This window comes from Onychostoma macrolepis, chromosome 05, assembly GCF_012432095.1.
Source record: "Onychostoma macrolepis isolate SWU-2019 chromosome 05, ASM1243209v1, whole genome shotgun sequence".
In the NCBI taxonomy this organism is placed as follows: domain Eukaryota; kingdom Metazoa; phylum Chordata; class Actinopteri; order Cypriniformes; family Cyprinidae; genus Onychostoma; species Onychostoma macrolepis.
This window is the reverse complement of record NC_081159.1, coordinates 7,430,291-7,446,079: the sequence shown is the minus strand read 5'-3', so window position 1 is coordinate 7,446,079 and position 15,789 is coordinate 7,430,291. Positions and strand designations below refer to the sequence as shown.

The 15,789-nt window shown below is 34.8% G+C and overlaps 1 protein-coding gene across 3 annotated transcripts; it reads right to left on the bottom strand.

The window, feature by feature from the left end:
- Positions 1-404: 404 nt before the first annotated feature.
- On the bottom strand, positions 405-14,645 carry LOC131541303 (protein FAM163B). 3 transcript variants are annotated; one of them, XM_058776977.1, is made up of 4 exons: positions 14,511-14,645; positions 3,814-3,926; positions 2,192-2,307; positions 405-2,100 (listed from the first exon to the last, which is right to left on the bottom strand). In XM_058776977.1, the coding sequence occupies exons 3-4, from the start codon at positions 2,282-2,284 to the stop codon at positions 1,648-1,650; spliced, it is 546 nt and encodes a 181-aa protein (XP_058632960.1). In that variant the 5' UTR covers positions 2,285-2,307; positions 3,814-3,926; positions 14,511-14,645; the 3' UTR covers positions 405-1,647. The 3 variants fall into 3 exon arrangements, with proteins under 3 accessions (XP_058632960.1, XP_058632959.1, XP_058632961.1); XM_058776976.1 differs by lacking the exon at positions 14,511-14,645 and having other exon boundaries at positions 3,814-4,008; XM_058776978.1 differs by lacking the exons at positions 3,814-3,926; positions 14,511-14,645 and having other exon boundaries at positions 2,192-2,777.
- Between the last annotated feature and the right edge of the window lie 1,144 nt (positions 14,646-15,789).

The following is a 15,789-nucleotide window of genomic DNA, read 5'->3' as shown; positions in this document are numbered from 1 at the left end:
ATACTATTGTTATTTCAGATTTAATTTTGATAGTTTCTGTTTTCATATTAATTTTAGGTAAATGTTTAGTAACTTTGTGTGTTTTATTAGCTTTTTTGGTAATTTTATTTATTTCATATTAATATGTTTAAATGAATTTTAACTTTGCTTACAATTATTTATGAAAAGTTATTATAAATACCTTTATTATGCTTTATACATATTATACTAAGACTTCAAGTAAAGTGATACTGATTTTCGTTAATTATTATAACCCCAGTGTAAATTATATTTATTTAAGCTGATTAAGATTATAAAACATTTAATCAGTTTTAGGAAGTCAGAAATTGTGGTTACTTTCAGTAAGATTCATATGCATAATTGCCATCATACATAACACACAGACACACTTTTCTCTTGTTTTATGTTTTTAATTGACCAGTTATCCTTTTTTTCTGCACAAGAACTGATGCCACCTGCTGGCCAGCAAACAGCATGTGCCGTTAAATACAGTATGTTCATTTATCACACCATAAGAGCTTGAAACTCAATCATTTAATCCTCACACAGCAAATGTCAATAGGCTATTAACAAATATTGCATACATCAACAAATAAAAAAGATATAAGACAATAACAGACTATTATTCTGGTGACTTCCGAGTTATTTTTGATCAAAATCAATGCAAACTGAGTGGCACTACACACAAAGATGAGAATGCAGAGAATTATAAAATCTGACGGTTAAATAGATTACACAAACAGACACACAGCTTCACAATCCTACAATTAAAACTATGACTGCAGGTGGTATCATCATTTCACAAATTAAATATACCATACATCCACACCATTTCATCATACCAAATATATCTTTTCACCATCTATTTCACTACAGCAGTAAATATCTGTGATAGACAAAAGAATGTGAAATATCAAAATGTTACTCCAGTTCTGATTCCCTTGAAAAGCCCTATTAGTTACATATATATATGTAATAATAACATATATAAATAATAAAGCAAATATTTTTTATTACACACTGTCAGAAAAGTCTGTATAAATAGAGTTAATATAAAGGAATCGTCCTTATTGATTTTTGACAGGTGTTTCATTTGTATTTTGAATTATGGATTGCATTTTTTATGTTTTTGGGTTAAAAGATACAGTGCATGATAGGGTTATTATAGTTAACGAAAACTAAACTATAAAAAACATTATTTGAAATAGAATAAAAATATATATTAAAAAAATAAAATAAATAAAAAATCAGCTAATTGCCAAGACAACAATTCTCATTTTGATTTAGTTTAACTTGATGTACTTAACTAAAAGTAAAAATGAAATAAAAATAACACATTTACATTTATTCATTTGGCAGACACTTTTATCCAAAGCGACTTACAATTGAGGAATACAACAAGCGATCTACCGTAAAATGGCAATAAACACGAAAAGTGCCTGTTATACAAGGAATGAAAATGGAAAATATAAAAATGAAAACAACAGCAATAAAGACTGTAATAGTATCTCAATGATACTAAAATCACACTGGTGCATGACTATCCTTCTGAATATATGAATGAATGAAGATGATGTATAAAGCATTGGGTACAGAAAGCAGCATAATGAAAGTGAATCACAGAATACTTCAGGTGAATAGGAGGTGCTACACATCGGTGCTGATGCTGTGATGCGTCAGCACTTCCTGCATGGTGACAGAGCGGATGAGGTTGAGTTTGTGGAAGCTGGGCGTCTCCATTGGCAGGTCTAACTCCTCCTGCTGCAGAGTCCTGTAGCTGATCCTGCCACCTCCGTTACGCAGCCCCTCCTGTGGGCTCATGTGTAGCGGCAGATACCCTGAGCAGGACGGGCAGAAAGTGTACGAGCGGGGCGGCCTGTAGGGCGCCCGTGGGATGTATTGAGGATAACTGACTGGTCCGTTGGCCTCAAAAGGCTCTGCAGTCATTAGCAGCTGATTGGAGGACGTGTATTCAGGGAAATGTTGGAGACTCAGCGGACTCTCAGGTGGACTCGGTTGGCGCAGTGGATTTGGCGATGCCTTGGCAACATCAGCCTCCTCCTCCCCCTCCTCCGACTCGTCTCTTTTACAGCAGTAATACTAATGAGCAGAGTGAGACGTCACACTCAGTATGTAAGTAAGTAGAGAAGAGGGAGTTACTTATGAGACTATAGCAGAAGAGCAGATTTACCTGCAGCCTACAGTAACACAGAACTGTGACAATAGTTAGCAAGATGACGGCAGCCAGAATTCCACCTGTGATGACCACTGTGCCGGCTGTCATTCGAAATCCTCTCCATCAACAAACTAAGCAAGCCATAAAAGACAAAAAACAGAGATACCATGAAAATGAATATTTATAATGCAAAAAATATTGCCTAGCATATCACAGAGACTGACACACAGTGAAATGTTTATATAGGACTCGGGATTAGTGGTTGACACATATGGCTTTTTGTTAAGGCCGAAATACACTACCATTCGAAAGTTTGGAGTCAGTAAGAGTTTATTTTAAGAAATTAATACTTTTATTTTGCAAGGATGCATTAAATTGGTCAAAGGTGACAGTAAAGACATTTATATTGTTACAAAAGGTTTCAATTTCAAATAAACGCTGTTCTTTTGAACTTTCTATTCAACAAAGAAACCTGAAAAAAATATTAATAAAAAAAATAAAATAAAATTCTACAAAAATATTGAGCAGCACAGCTGTCTTCAACATTGATAAAAAAAAATTTTTTTTACCCACCAAATCAACATATTTCAACATATTCCAAATCAACAGCTTTTCCATCACAGGAATAAATTACATAAAAAAAAAAAAAAAAAAAAAAAATATATAAATATATATATATATATATATAGTATATAAAGTTACTTATGTTTATACACTAATAGTATTTAAACAAAGAGAATTATAATCTCCCAAATCTCTGGTCAAATATCAGCAGTATATTGGTCTAGTACCGCTCATGCCCTCTATTAAATAATAGCTATTGTTGAAATTACATGTACATCTGATGCCTATTTCATGCTCTTTGATCATGAATTCAGTAATTATGGAACTGTATTCAAGCATATGCCACAGCAGTGGAATAATATACTGATCAGTGATGCATTAAATGATTTTCCAAAAATAGCACATTTGCACAATTTTAACAGGATGTCTAAGGAATGATGGCATGTAACAGTCCATAAAGCTCAGGTTATTCGGTCATAATTAGCCACAAATCAGTGTCAGTAGTCAGTGTTGTTTACTGTTACAAATAGTCCTGTCTCTGTCTATGTGAAATGCTAATGAAGGTGCAACTAGACACAAGTGAATCAGAAAGGCCCTCTCAATAAGACTTTTAGATTTTGTGATGACAGTATTTGGTCTTACCTCAGGCCAGAGACTCATTCAAGCCCACATAAGTCACCCATTTGCACAAATCACTTGGAAAGCTTTATATAACCAAATCTAAGGGTCATATTCAGTTAATACCAACAACACACAATGTATGATGTACTTTAACAATATCATATTATAACAGACTTAAGATAAAAAAAAAAGTCAATAGCCTACTGAGATTTAACAGATTAAAGTCTTCTAATTCAATTAATTCGATTTATTTATCATTTTTAAAGTATTAAATAGGCTATCGTCTTGTAAAAAAATATGCTAAGGAATTTTCTGAAAATACAGTTCTCTGTGACGATATTCATACAAGCGACCCACAATAACAGTATTATTAATATAATAATTACTACATTTTTGTAATGATATAAATACAGCTTAAACTGCATTACCTCAGATGAAGTTTGTATACTCACATTATGGTATGTACAGAACATAGGGCACGTGTCCAACGCATCCGGCGAATGTAACCACAGACTACCCACAAAATCACTTTCACGAAGTCACATCTCCAGACGGAATGAAATTCCTATAATAAATAGATCAGACAAAAAGATCACTGAACAGATAGGCGATGATAAGAGCTGAACTTCATGAGCACTGAGAGAAAGCTGTGAGGAGAAGAGCGTCCGCTGGACTCACGTACGTCCCACATCTCAGTTTGTGTCAACCTCTCCCCACTGATCACACACTCATTCAGTCATGTACTGGAAGCCAAGTCCTCGATTCCACTGACATTTTGACATTTTTAAAGTGCGTATTTTATGTGGTAGTCTAAATAACAGTTTTATATGAAACTGGCAAATATGAATTTGAATCTTCATCTAACAGTTGCACTGGATTATGTAAGTATTAGTTGAATGTTTAAGATTAGTATTTTATTAGTGGACAAAATATCTTTAAGGGAATCTTATAATTTTTGCTATATAATTTTATTCAGATGCCCTCTTAAGATCAATTTTTTTTGACAGACACTGTAATAGCTAAACAGTGTTATCATAAGCTCTATGGTTCTAGTATGATTCAAGCTGTCTTTCAGACATAAAGTGTGAAAAATATAGTCAATTTTTATAAGTAAGTTGCAAGTGGCCTAAAAAGAAGATTATTTCTCCAAGATGTGCAGCTTCCTCTTTCTGTCAAACACACACACACACACACACACACTCACAAATATTCACTCATACTTTTAGTCCCACTTTAAACTCTTTCTTCCCGTTTCTCCTGCTAGAAAACTTTGAGTGCTGCTAAGAGGAGATAGTTGGAAAAGTGGAGAAAACCATATTTTAGTATATGAATTATTAAACCTTCAAATATTAAAGGAGGCTGAGATTCCAGCGTATTGTACAGAAACGGTCATGATAAATTTATAAGTAAGATGCAGTGTAAGGCAAGGTTATTTTTCTCTGTCAAAAGCTGCTCTCAGAATTCCCATCGGAGCATCCATGCCTTTCTGTTCACTGGAATATTTGGGGTAAAAGGTTGACAAAACTGATTGCATTAATACAGGTTACACAGAGTGTGTAAGTTTGCATTGACACATGTATGTAAAAAGACACAAATGTTTATTTCAATTCAATGTTTATTTGTTGTATGACAAATATCAGTGTACGGAAGACAAAATTTGGATGATTACAAATGGGACATCTTTTACTGCCAGATTGATCAGACACCGTAACGAATGTTAGAATATCAGTGTCTCAGTCTCAATGTAGTCAAAACTAAAGCTTGTTCTTCAGTTCATGTCAAGCTGATTGAATTAACCGTATGAGCCAGAGGGAAGTCTAGGGCCCAACTGCTCAGAGAAACACAGTCAGAATGTGACTCAAGTTACATTAAAAGTAGAGAAAAGCAGTTGAGATAATGAATAATAATAATGATGCAGTTGAAAAATAAAATGTATCCATGTAGGTTTGTCAAGGGCTTCATATATGTAGGGAATCAGCGGTAGTTAATATATTTCATTAATACGAACAACATAATATACTCTTTATTTAAATATATTCCGAGAACCTGTCACATGCACAATGTCTGTTGTGATTATATAAAAAGTGTGGCATGCTACTAATTCTCACTGACATAATTTTCATTGTCATTATAATGAAATGCTGACATCATCTTTCAGATGGAAAAGGGTGAAAAACTGTTGTAAGGATCTGTGCTTGGTGACTGAAACATTTCATTAAATCATTTTATGCCTCGTGAGCTTCAGGACATCCTTCAGGAAGAAAGACAGCGAGAGAATTTTGAAACATGATGTGCTTTCTTGGTAAAACTGAGTGATGTCATTTGCTCTGGCAGCTGAGCAAATTCTGTGGGACAGGGATTATGCGGTCCGCTCATTTTGACTGCCCCACAAGAACACAAATGGACAGAGAAAGGTATTTTTGCGGCTTCACTATGCAAATGTGTTAGAAGACAAAGTGCATGTATATTTGATGAGGAACAAGGCAGCCTTGTCACATTTCGGTGTGAGAGACAGAGCTTGAAGTGCAGTGAAGAAGAAGAACCGACCTCCAGCCACACTGAAAGTAATACAGAATGTCTGCAGACTTCAGAGTTTTTGGAGTTGAGATCAAATCTTCCTGTAATTCCAATTATTTTTTTCTCCATTATGGTTTAAATACTGGGTCTAATTATAATTTTAGGGCAACTCAGTTCTTTACCACTTGATACTGTGACAGTGTAATAAATGGTCAGGTGTTTACTCATACTGTATAAGGCACATGCCTGTCCTGGATGGCCACTGCTTCCATCATGAATCATCCCAAAAACACACACCTGCCTGTAACCCTGAAGACTTTGATTAAATAGTTCAGATAACATTGCAATGTAATTCGAGCAGCTGAGTCTTTAGCCATTTTCAAAGAATGCCTAAAGACACATCTTTTTCGTGAACACCTGACCTATTAATACTAGCACACCTACCCTATTCTATTGAAAAAAACAAAACAAAACAAAAAAACACCTAGCTCACAGATCACAGAATTTGTGTGTGGTTGCTCTTTCGTTGGTCTGATTGCTTCTGTTGTTCTACTCATTTGTAAGTCGCTTTGGATAAAAGCATCTGCTAAATGATTAAATGTAAATGTAGTTGAAGAGGGTTGGAGTTTAATTTATGGGTTAAAAGAACAGAGAACTGTACTGTAAACATACACTGATGTTTCAGGTGTTACACTGAGTAATTTTGGTCCCTGTGTATTTTACATTGTATGTTTTTCATATCTTTGCATTGTTTGCATGCATTAACCCATATAATAAAGGATAATAATAATAACTAAACCTAATAATAATTTCCCCACCCACCTTGTTACACTTGTGGGGTTCCTGGTCAAAAATGACCGGCCTACAAAAACCTGAGTATAAATTTGCTATGCTGTAGACCTTATGTAGCTCCGCCCCTTTTCAGAGCTGTGCTTGTTGTCTTCAGTCTTCCGTTTGTATTTCCATAGCTACCACTAGTTTTAAAATCTTCATTTGTTATGACAAACACTTCAAAAGACAGAATTTTGAAAGATGGCTGCAGGCTTGTTTCTCTGGAGCATTAAGTCTTATACTATTACCAAATATTGGTAACCTCAAATTGTTTTTGTTAACATTGCCAAAACTATCCATAAATGCAGGTGCATAAGCTCAGATCAGTGAGGGCTATGACCGGTCAGTTTCAAAAAAGAAAAACAAAACTGAAAGAAAACAAGTTGATTAAAAAGATTGAATACAAGATGTAGTGATAATCTAGCATAATGAGAGATCTACAAGCAAAGGCTGGTTATATTTGACTGGGAACATTAGGATTTTCAGCACAGCACAAAACATCTCTAGAAAATACTTTTTGCTTCATGGGCATAATTATTTGATTTGATGTTTCATTGTTAAATCAGCCTATAAATGTGACTCATAAGACTCATAAACATTAGCCCATAGTACCTATAGCTACAGATACTGAGTTCAGATAGGAGAAGAGAGGAGGAGAGTGAAACTAAGCACACCTTTACCATTATTCCACATGAGGGACAATTTACTGAAGCATTTCATATCTGTAAGGAGCATAAGAGCCATCTTTTATTTATTGCGTCAGAAACACTGCAGGTATAGAATCATTTGCTGAAAAAGCACTCATGGCTTTTCATCTCATCTGAGAGACCAGATCATCCATCAACCATGCAGTTGTACTTAAAACATCTCTTAATGCTCAGTAAGGTCAGGATGAGTTTCTATAAATGACACTGAGACAGAGGCATAGTGCATGCAGGGCATATGGGCCCAGGCTGATTGGGGGCCCACTGAGGGGGACCTTTTAATTTAAAACGTGGAAACATATTTTTAATTCGTGTCATGTACAGGTAATTGGTAATTGATATTTTTTTTGTGTGTGCATTTGTTATATTGCTGCTGTAGAACTGAGTCATTTAAAAAAAATAATAATATGTGCAAACGGTGCATCGCCATGGCCAAATAAAATAATAAAATAATAATCAATAATTAATAAAAAAAAAAACCTGTATCACAATCACATCTAGCTTCAGCAACACCTGCACCGTTTTAATTCTCTTTCTTTCATTTCAATTCTCTTTTGTCGAAAGACTATCAAAAGTAGTCATCTTTTTTCCATTGAGAACACACAAACCCTTAAATTAAATACTAAGGACATTGTAGATGAATTTGCCAAAAGAAAGGCCCAGAGTTAAATTAAACACATTTATTGTTTGTATTTCGTGATAAAATAGACAAAATTTAAAGGATACTATTTGTGATATCTTGAAAGTAACAAAACGCTTATTGCGATTATTTTGTTGCTGGCATGCTACAAATAATGAATAGACTTGAAAACGTTAAATATCATATCCAAGCATTTATACATCAATGTGATTTATTTAGAAAAGACAACAATAAGGAGCGTTGGAGCCTATAACCTATAACCGTTAACCTGCAATGTTTTTGCATATGGACCTGGGGCTGACTTGCTACGCCACTGTTTTGAGATTGAGATAGTTACACTCAGGCAGTTAAGGTCACAGTTATAATAGGACAGTAAGAAGACCTTTCTACTGACTCTGAAAAACACCATATTAAAGATACCAGGGTCTCTGATCACCTGCATGAACATACCATAGTCCTGCTGCAGGAAGGCATGAGGACTGCAGATGTGGCCAGCGATAAACTGCAATGTCTGTAGCGTAGGACGCCTAAGTCTTACAGGTAGACAGGAAAGACAGCTAATCATCCTTGCAATGACAAACAACTCATAACCATGTGTACCCAGAAATGTCCAAGTGTCATGGTGGAAGAGTGGGGAAACATCTCACCGTGACGTTGGTCATTTTGAATGCAGCTTGGTCACATTAAGTTGTCCAGGAAAGGAAAAAAAAAAAAAAAAAGGACTGGTAGTCATGTTCTGAATTTTGTTATGTCTCTTTAACTGAGCTCTGTCTTCTTTTGAAACTGGGTTACAGGCTCCAGTATCCCTCTTTCTCTCTGATTCATGGTCTCTTTATTCCCAGTGGCTTTTATGAGGCTTTCAAACTTCCAAAAGGACACAAACCATAAATATATCATAAAAATAGTCTGTCTGAACCCTGGCCTTCCTCTGCCATATGATAGTTTTGTGTAAAGAGCTACAATTTAAGTTGTTATTCACTGAAAATCTTGGCATCCGCTTTAGCTCTCTGTGGCACAGTTATATCAATTCATAAGAGGAGTACTGATGTCTGATTCATGAATGACACATTTGAGTCAGATCTTTTCAATAAATCTGTGGGTCTGATTCACTGTAAATACATGGAAACACTAACTGTTATCCAGCTTTAATGTTTCAAATAAATAATGAAATAAATAAATACTTCGAACAACATGAGGTAAATAACGGCATGGTTACAATCTAGCAATTCTCACCCACACTATTGCTAATAATCTGATATGACTTGTATAGTTTATATCATGATTTTGCTATCATTTAGTCATTTCAGCTCTACGTAACTGCAGTGAAAGCTTTATTTATTTAATTATTTATTAGGTTTTTGATGTAATTCCTACAATAATCCTTTAAAAAAGATCGTTTACTGACACGTACAGTACATGAACGTCTCGCATTCGTTCATGATCCACTTGCTTTGTGGACAGTTTTTTAATAAATAATATTCTTGACGATTTTTTTTTTTTTTTTTCCAGTTTGATGTGTAATTGTGTATTTACTGGCACAGTTAATGTCATGTTTACTTGCAGCACTTCATTGACTGCATTTAGGTTAGTGGCTATTCATTGGTCATTACCATGTGACTTCACGCCAGACGATGGCGCCATCCTCCATAAATCCGTATTTCCTAGCACCAGCCTGATGCATGTTCACTGAAAATTCAACTACACATTCAAACTTCATTGTTTAATTTTGTGTTAAAATCTGAAATTAAATTTTAGCTGCATAGTATGACAATCACTTATATTGTATAGGCTAACTGTAAGTACGGTCTATGATTAAGATGATGTAAAAAAAAAAAAAAAAAAAAAAAATTATATAGACCTAGGCCTACATTACCATTTAAAAGCTCTGAGTTATTACGATTTTTTATTTTTATTTTTTTTATGAATTTGAAAGAAGTCTCTTATTTTCACAAAGGCTGCATTTATTTGAGATACAATACAGTCTAATATTGTGAAATATTATAACAAGTTAAAAGAACTGTTTTGTGTTTACATTTTTTAAAGTTTAAATTCCTGTGATGACAAAGATGAATTTTCCGGTTTTCAGTGTCACATGATCCTTCAGAAATCCTTCTAATATACTGATTTGGTGCTCAGTAAACATTTCTTCTTATTGTTAATGCTAACAGTTGTGCTGCTTTTTTTGTGAAAACCATAACATCATCCCCCCATTACACTTTAACATACAGAAAGTTAATAAGAACAGCATTAATTTGAAATGTAACAATATAAAAGTTTACTGTAATTTTTGATTACTTGATGCATCGTTGCTGAATAAAATACATTCCTGAACCCATTATTTTGAAAGTGTAGTGTAATTATCAAAAGTCAGTTGCCATAACATTTCTTTTCCTTAAATAGTAAAAACATACTATAGTACCAATAAAGTCCCCTAAATATAGTTTTGTGTCACTGAACCATTGGAAAAAAGTGTCAAACACTAACTCCTCACTCAGTACCTCAGAGAAGATACAAACTCTGTGAGCCAGAGAGACGTGCATTACCATTAAGAGCAATATGGAGCACATGTGAAAGCCTGTCCCAACCTGCCCTAAGCCCCCCGCAGCCTTAACTCAGCTAACATGTAAGAACAGGTCTCAGGGCCTGCCTGAGGTGAGAAGTAGTGGGTGCACAAGGGACTCCTCCCTCATCTCTTGCCATACGGCATATCTGTTATTACTATGCGTTCTGGCAGGCAGCTCACACTATCTTAACAGTTAATCATTCGCACTATCCTGTCCACCCGTCTCCTTATGCAAACACATGCAAACTACCAGCAGACTCCATCTGCAGTGAATCATAACTGTTCATGAAGGGTAAATCTAGCTCCTCAGTGATTTCCTGGTTGATCAGAATGGAGTTTTGTCTGCAAAAATCAACCCAAATATTGTTATTATGAAGGACATGTAAACACCAGTTTCTGTGATAATCACTTGGATGTGAAGTTACCACCTCAAGAATTTGCTTGTGGTGTGTGAGGTAAATATTGACTTAAGGGACTGAATGGCTTGTCTTGCTCCTGGGCACCACTCTTCCTCTGTGTGCTTGTCTCATTTTGGCTGAGATAAGAGCCAACAGATCAGTAAATATATATACCAGCAGACCATTTGGTCTCATGGAGACGTCTGTGAAACCCCCATTTTACATCACACACACTGAGCACACAATGTAAATTGACATAAATCTGGCAATTGTACTGCAAAAAAACCCTTTTCAGTCAGTATATTTGTCTTTTTAAAAATATGTAAAACTTTAAAGCAATACTTCATAAGGCCAGTAAGGGCTTATACAAAATGCTTTCCCAAAATTACGTACAAAAAATCTAGGTCACATTTTATTTTAAGGTCCAATTCTCGCTATTAACACACCATTAACTATGACGTTTGTTTTAGTAAACTCCTAATTTGCTGCTTATTAATAGTTAGTAACTTAGTTGTTAAGTTCAGATATTGGGTAGGATTAGGGATTTAGAATATGGTCATGCAGAATATGTGCTTTATAAACACTAATAAACAGCCAATATGTTAATAATAGGCATGCTAATAAGCAACTAGTGAGAATTGGACCCTATACTAAAGTGTTACCAAAATCTGTAAAATTATTATTATTAGTATTTTTAAATTTCTGAAATACCTAAATCAATAGCTGAAAAAAAAAATATATTTAATTTATAAAGAAAATGTAAAAGAAGAATAATCCAGCCTATATATCTCCAACCAATTATGTGCAGCCTATCACTGTAAAAAGTGCTAAGTTGACTTAACTTAAAAAAATTGAGGAAACCCGTTGCCTTAAAATTATTAAGTAAATAATAATTAAAAAAAAAAGAAAAAGTGACTTCACAATTCACTTAACTTATTTTTTTAATTATCATTTACTTAAAAATTTTAAGGCAACGGGTTAAGTCAAGTTAAGTCAACTTAGCACTTTTTACAGTGTACAAAACTAAACCACATTATCACATACATATGGCTGGCTATATATTAGTAAAAAGTTTTTTTTTTTTACAGCATATCAAAACATAGAATGAAGGACTTGTACAGTGATGATGAAACTGGTCACTTGGTTTCGGTGTCTGTCTGAACCGATTTTTGCTTACAGACTCCTTATTCTGAGCCCATTTCATTCTGGTGAACTGATTCTTTGGGACAGTTCTTAAGTAAACAAATTCCAAAAAGATGTAGCATTTTGAGTCTTTACTTGGCATTTGGTGTCTTTTCTAGATCAGTATCTGACTCCATTATATTATGTAGCTACTGTCTGTATTGTATGTATGCATGTACTTCTTAGTTTTTAGTTAAAATGTATCCTTTCAAGTTTAATGTTGTCATCCTAAATGAGATTGTTCATTCATTCAAAACACAATTGATATACAGGGATGCCTAAGGATGGCCCTGTTGATATAATTGTAAATAATAACCTAGGAAAGAGACACAGATTCCCTCACCACTGGTACAGAATACGGTGCACAAGCTGTATAGACCACTGTTATGGACTTTTTAAAATCAGTTTTGGAGCTTAACTTCCTTTTTATGAACAATAACAGTGTGAATATTCCATAGTATCTATTTTTGTGTTCTATGGAACAAAAACATATGGGTTTATAACAACATGAAGGTGAGAAAATGGTGAATAACAGAAAGTTCTTTTTTTTTTTTTTTTTTTTTGGTAAACCGTTCCCTATCTGAAAAGCATAACTGTGTACAAAAGTATTTTCTCAGAGTGTGAATGAAATACTTTGTGTTTTTTTACTGTATGAAATGATTTATTTACTAATGGTTATGTTTAGCAAATCCCAAACAGACTGTCAGAAAAGAACCACGTTATGAAACTTCTTCTTTGCACAGTTACCCAAATGTTCTCTCTCTCTCTTCTCTGTCTGTGAGTAAGAGAGTAAGAGGGGAAATCGATCCACTGACATTAGAGGCCGTCTAACAAGGATAAGAAATATCTTAATAAAGAATCATAATCCCTCCCTAATCCCTCATTACAGCAGGAGCAGCATTCACTACTTCTGCCTCCATCATGACAGCAGCTCCTCTCACTCTCTCGCCATTGTTCTGATTCCTAAGCTCATCTCTCCATGGCTTCAGAGCTCTTTGTCTTTCTTCACTGTCAGTTTTACTTCATCTGCTCAATGCTCTTTGAGACCAGATATGTTTTAGAGGGAAATATTGAGCTTTTGTGTTGAATTGGGTATAAGATGATTAAAATTAAACATAAGACATATGTTTAATGACTGCTCACCAGTAGGGATCTTTCAAAAGGTCTGGCTATAATGGCGAGTGAATTGAGTTTGGTTTTAGGGTGAGAATGGTTAAGCCCTTAAAGAAAGGGTAAAAATGACTTCTGAAAGTGAAAGTGCTCAATTAGCTAGTTAGCCATTGTCCTTTCCCAATGAAACAGATTATATGAAGAGTTGATGTCAAATCACTGCTATTGCTCTCAGATGCTTACTGCATCTGGGTTTCTTTGATTTATTATTTGGTAAGAGTTTTAAGTGTAACATGGTTTTCTGTGAATGAATGGATGAATGTAAACCAGATATTTAAGCCTGATAAACCAGACAGAATATTTTCAATAAACTAAATAAATGAATACAGAAGAATAAATATAAATAAAAAGAAAAACAAGGGGAAAAGTATCTAAATTAATAAATTGAATTAATAAAAATAAATGACATTTCTGAATAAATGAAATGACACTACAAATGCTATTGGGAAAAAAAGTGTTTTTGCCTGGGTTTATACTGGTCTCTCCGTATCTCTTTAAATTCAGCAACATAGAACATACAAATAAACCATTTAACATTCGAGGAACTTTAAATATAACAGATAAAAATTTAGTAAAGCCAGGCATATACCTAGTTAAATATAAGAAGAGTGATTACTGCTGGAACAGACAAAATAAAATAACCTATGAAAAGAATGTAATGAAGAAAATTACAATTATTACTGCTGAACAAAGGTTTGGAAAATTGTCTCTATTCTCGAATAAAAAAACGAGTGGAGGAGTTAGTAAACAGTCCACTGGGAAGCCACCCATCCCAAGCATATGCATAGCCAAGCGTTTAATTAAGGCTAGTCAATAAGTATCTTGTGTTCTCGTCTTCATCCCTCCTCCTGAGTGTGTATTCATGTGTAATATCAAAAAGAGCTGAGTGAATTCAGACCTCAGGAAATCCCAAATATCCTTTGAGAAAATATTATTTGTTTTGTGTCTAATGTTATGCTTTGTCAGCCAGCCTTCGTTCAGAAAATCAGAGATGATAGAGTGCACAGAGGACTACTTTGTTAAGTATTAAATGTTTCCAGATTTACAGGTCATGAACAGTCTTATGGACTGATATTGTCACTCAAGTATTATATTATTAATTCAACTGGACTCGTCTGAATAATCAAAGTCATGATTTACTCACCCTCATGTCATTCCAAACGTGACTTTCTTCAAAAATAGTATATTTTGCAAAAAAATCCTTAGTGATTTTTTCAAAATCCTCTCCAACCACCCAAACAGTGTTAAGTCACTATTAGTCTTTAACCTTATGTCTTAAATGCCATTCTTTTGGCCATATAATCATCAACAGGTCTTGTCAGAATATGGTGTTGACTCTTAAAACTTCAGTCTTGTGTGTTACAGTGCAGCAGATCTGACAGATGTTGTTTGTCGTTTACTGAACAGTTAAAGCTAAGGTGACAGTTGCCTCTGAGGCATGTGCTGAAGTCACTGTAACCATGCCTTCAAAATAGAGTAGAGAATTGATTATAGATAGCAGAGGCCATAAACGCCCTTAAACAGTCTGGTTGGTTGAGTGAGATCTGTTCAAGTACCGTTGACTCTCCAAAAACACCAAACACAGCCATTAGAAACTAAATTTAAACAGCAAACCATGTGACAATCACAGCTAGTGGAGTTCAGAAGGTTAGTTATAAAGTGTGTGACAGCCCACGTCACACCTCTCTTTATCTCTCTGCACTAGTGACCGGTTACGGTTCGCATCAAGTTCAAGACATTGATGCCTGTATAGGGTGGTTGTGTACACACACTGCCAACACACATTTATGTTCAAACACCATGTAAAAGTGAATTTTGCATCCGATGACCCCTTTAACATACTTTTTACTTGATATTTACAATTTTTTTATTTTACATTTACATTTATTCTTTTATAAGACGCTTTTAAGCGACTTACAAATGAGAAATACAACAAGCGATTCATCATAAAGAGGCAAATAATCACAAGAAGTGCTTGTAATACATTTTCAGACATAGAAGAATACAAACTAAAACTTATTTTTTTAAGTAGGATGCAGTTAAGTGCTCATGGAAAAGATGAGTTTTTAGCCGTTTCTTGAATATTGTCAGGGATTCGCATCATGGATGGGGTTGGAAAGATCATTTTATGAGCAAGGAGCAGTGAAAGAAAAGGTTCTGGAAAGAGATTTTGTGCCGTTCAAGGTGACGTTCATTCACTGATCGCAGGATTTCAGATGGGATGAAGACTCGTAAGAGCAAGTAAGAGGAAGCAGTGCCTGTGGCCATTCTGTTTTAAATCCCCAAAATCATGAGCACTGTCTCAGATCAGATTCTTGGCAGAGTGACATCACACAGGCACAGGCCCCTCCCACAACTATTGACGAACACTAGCGTTTTAGCACAGACCTGCCCTGAGTGAGCTGTCATCAGTCCACCATTGT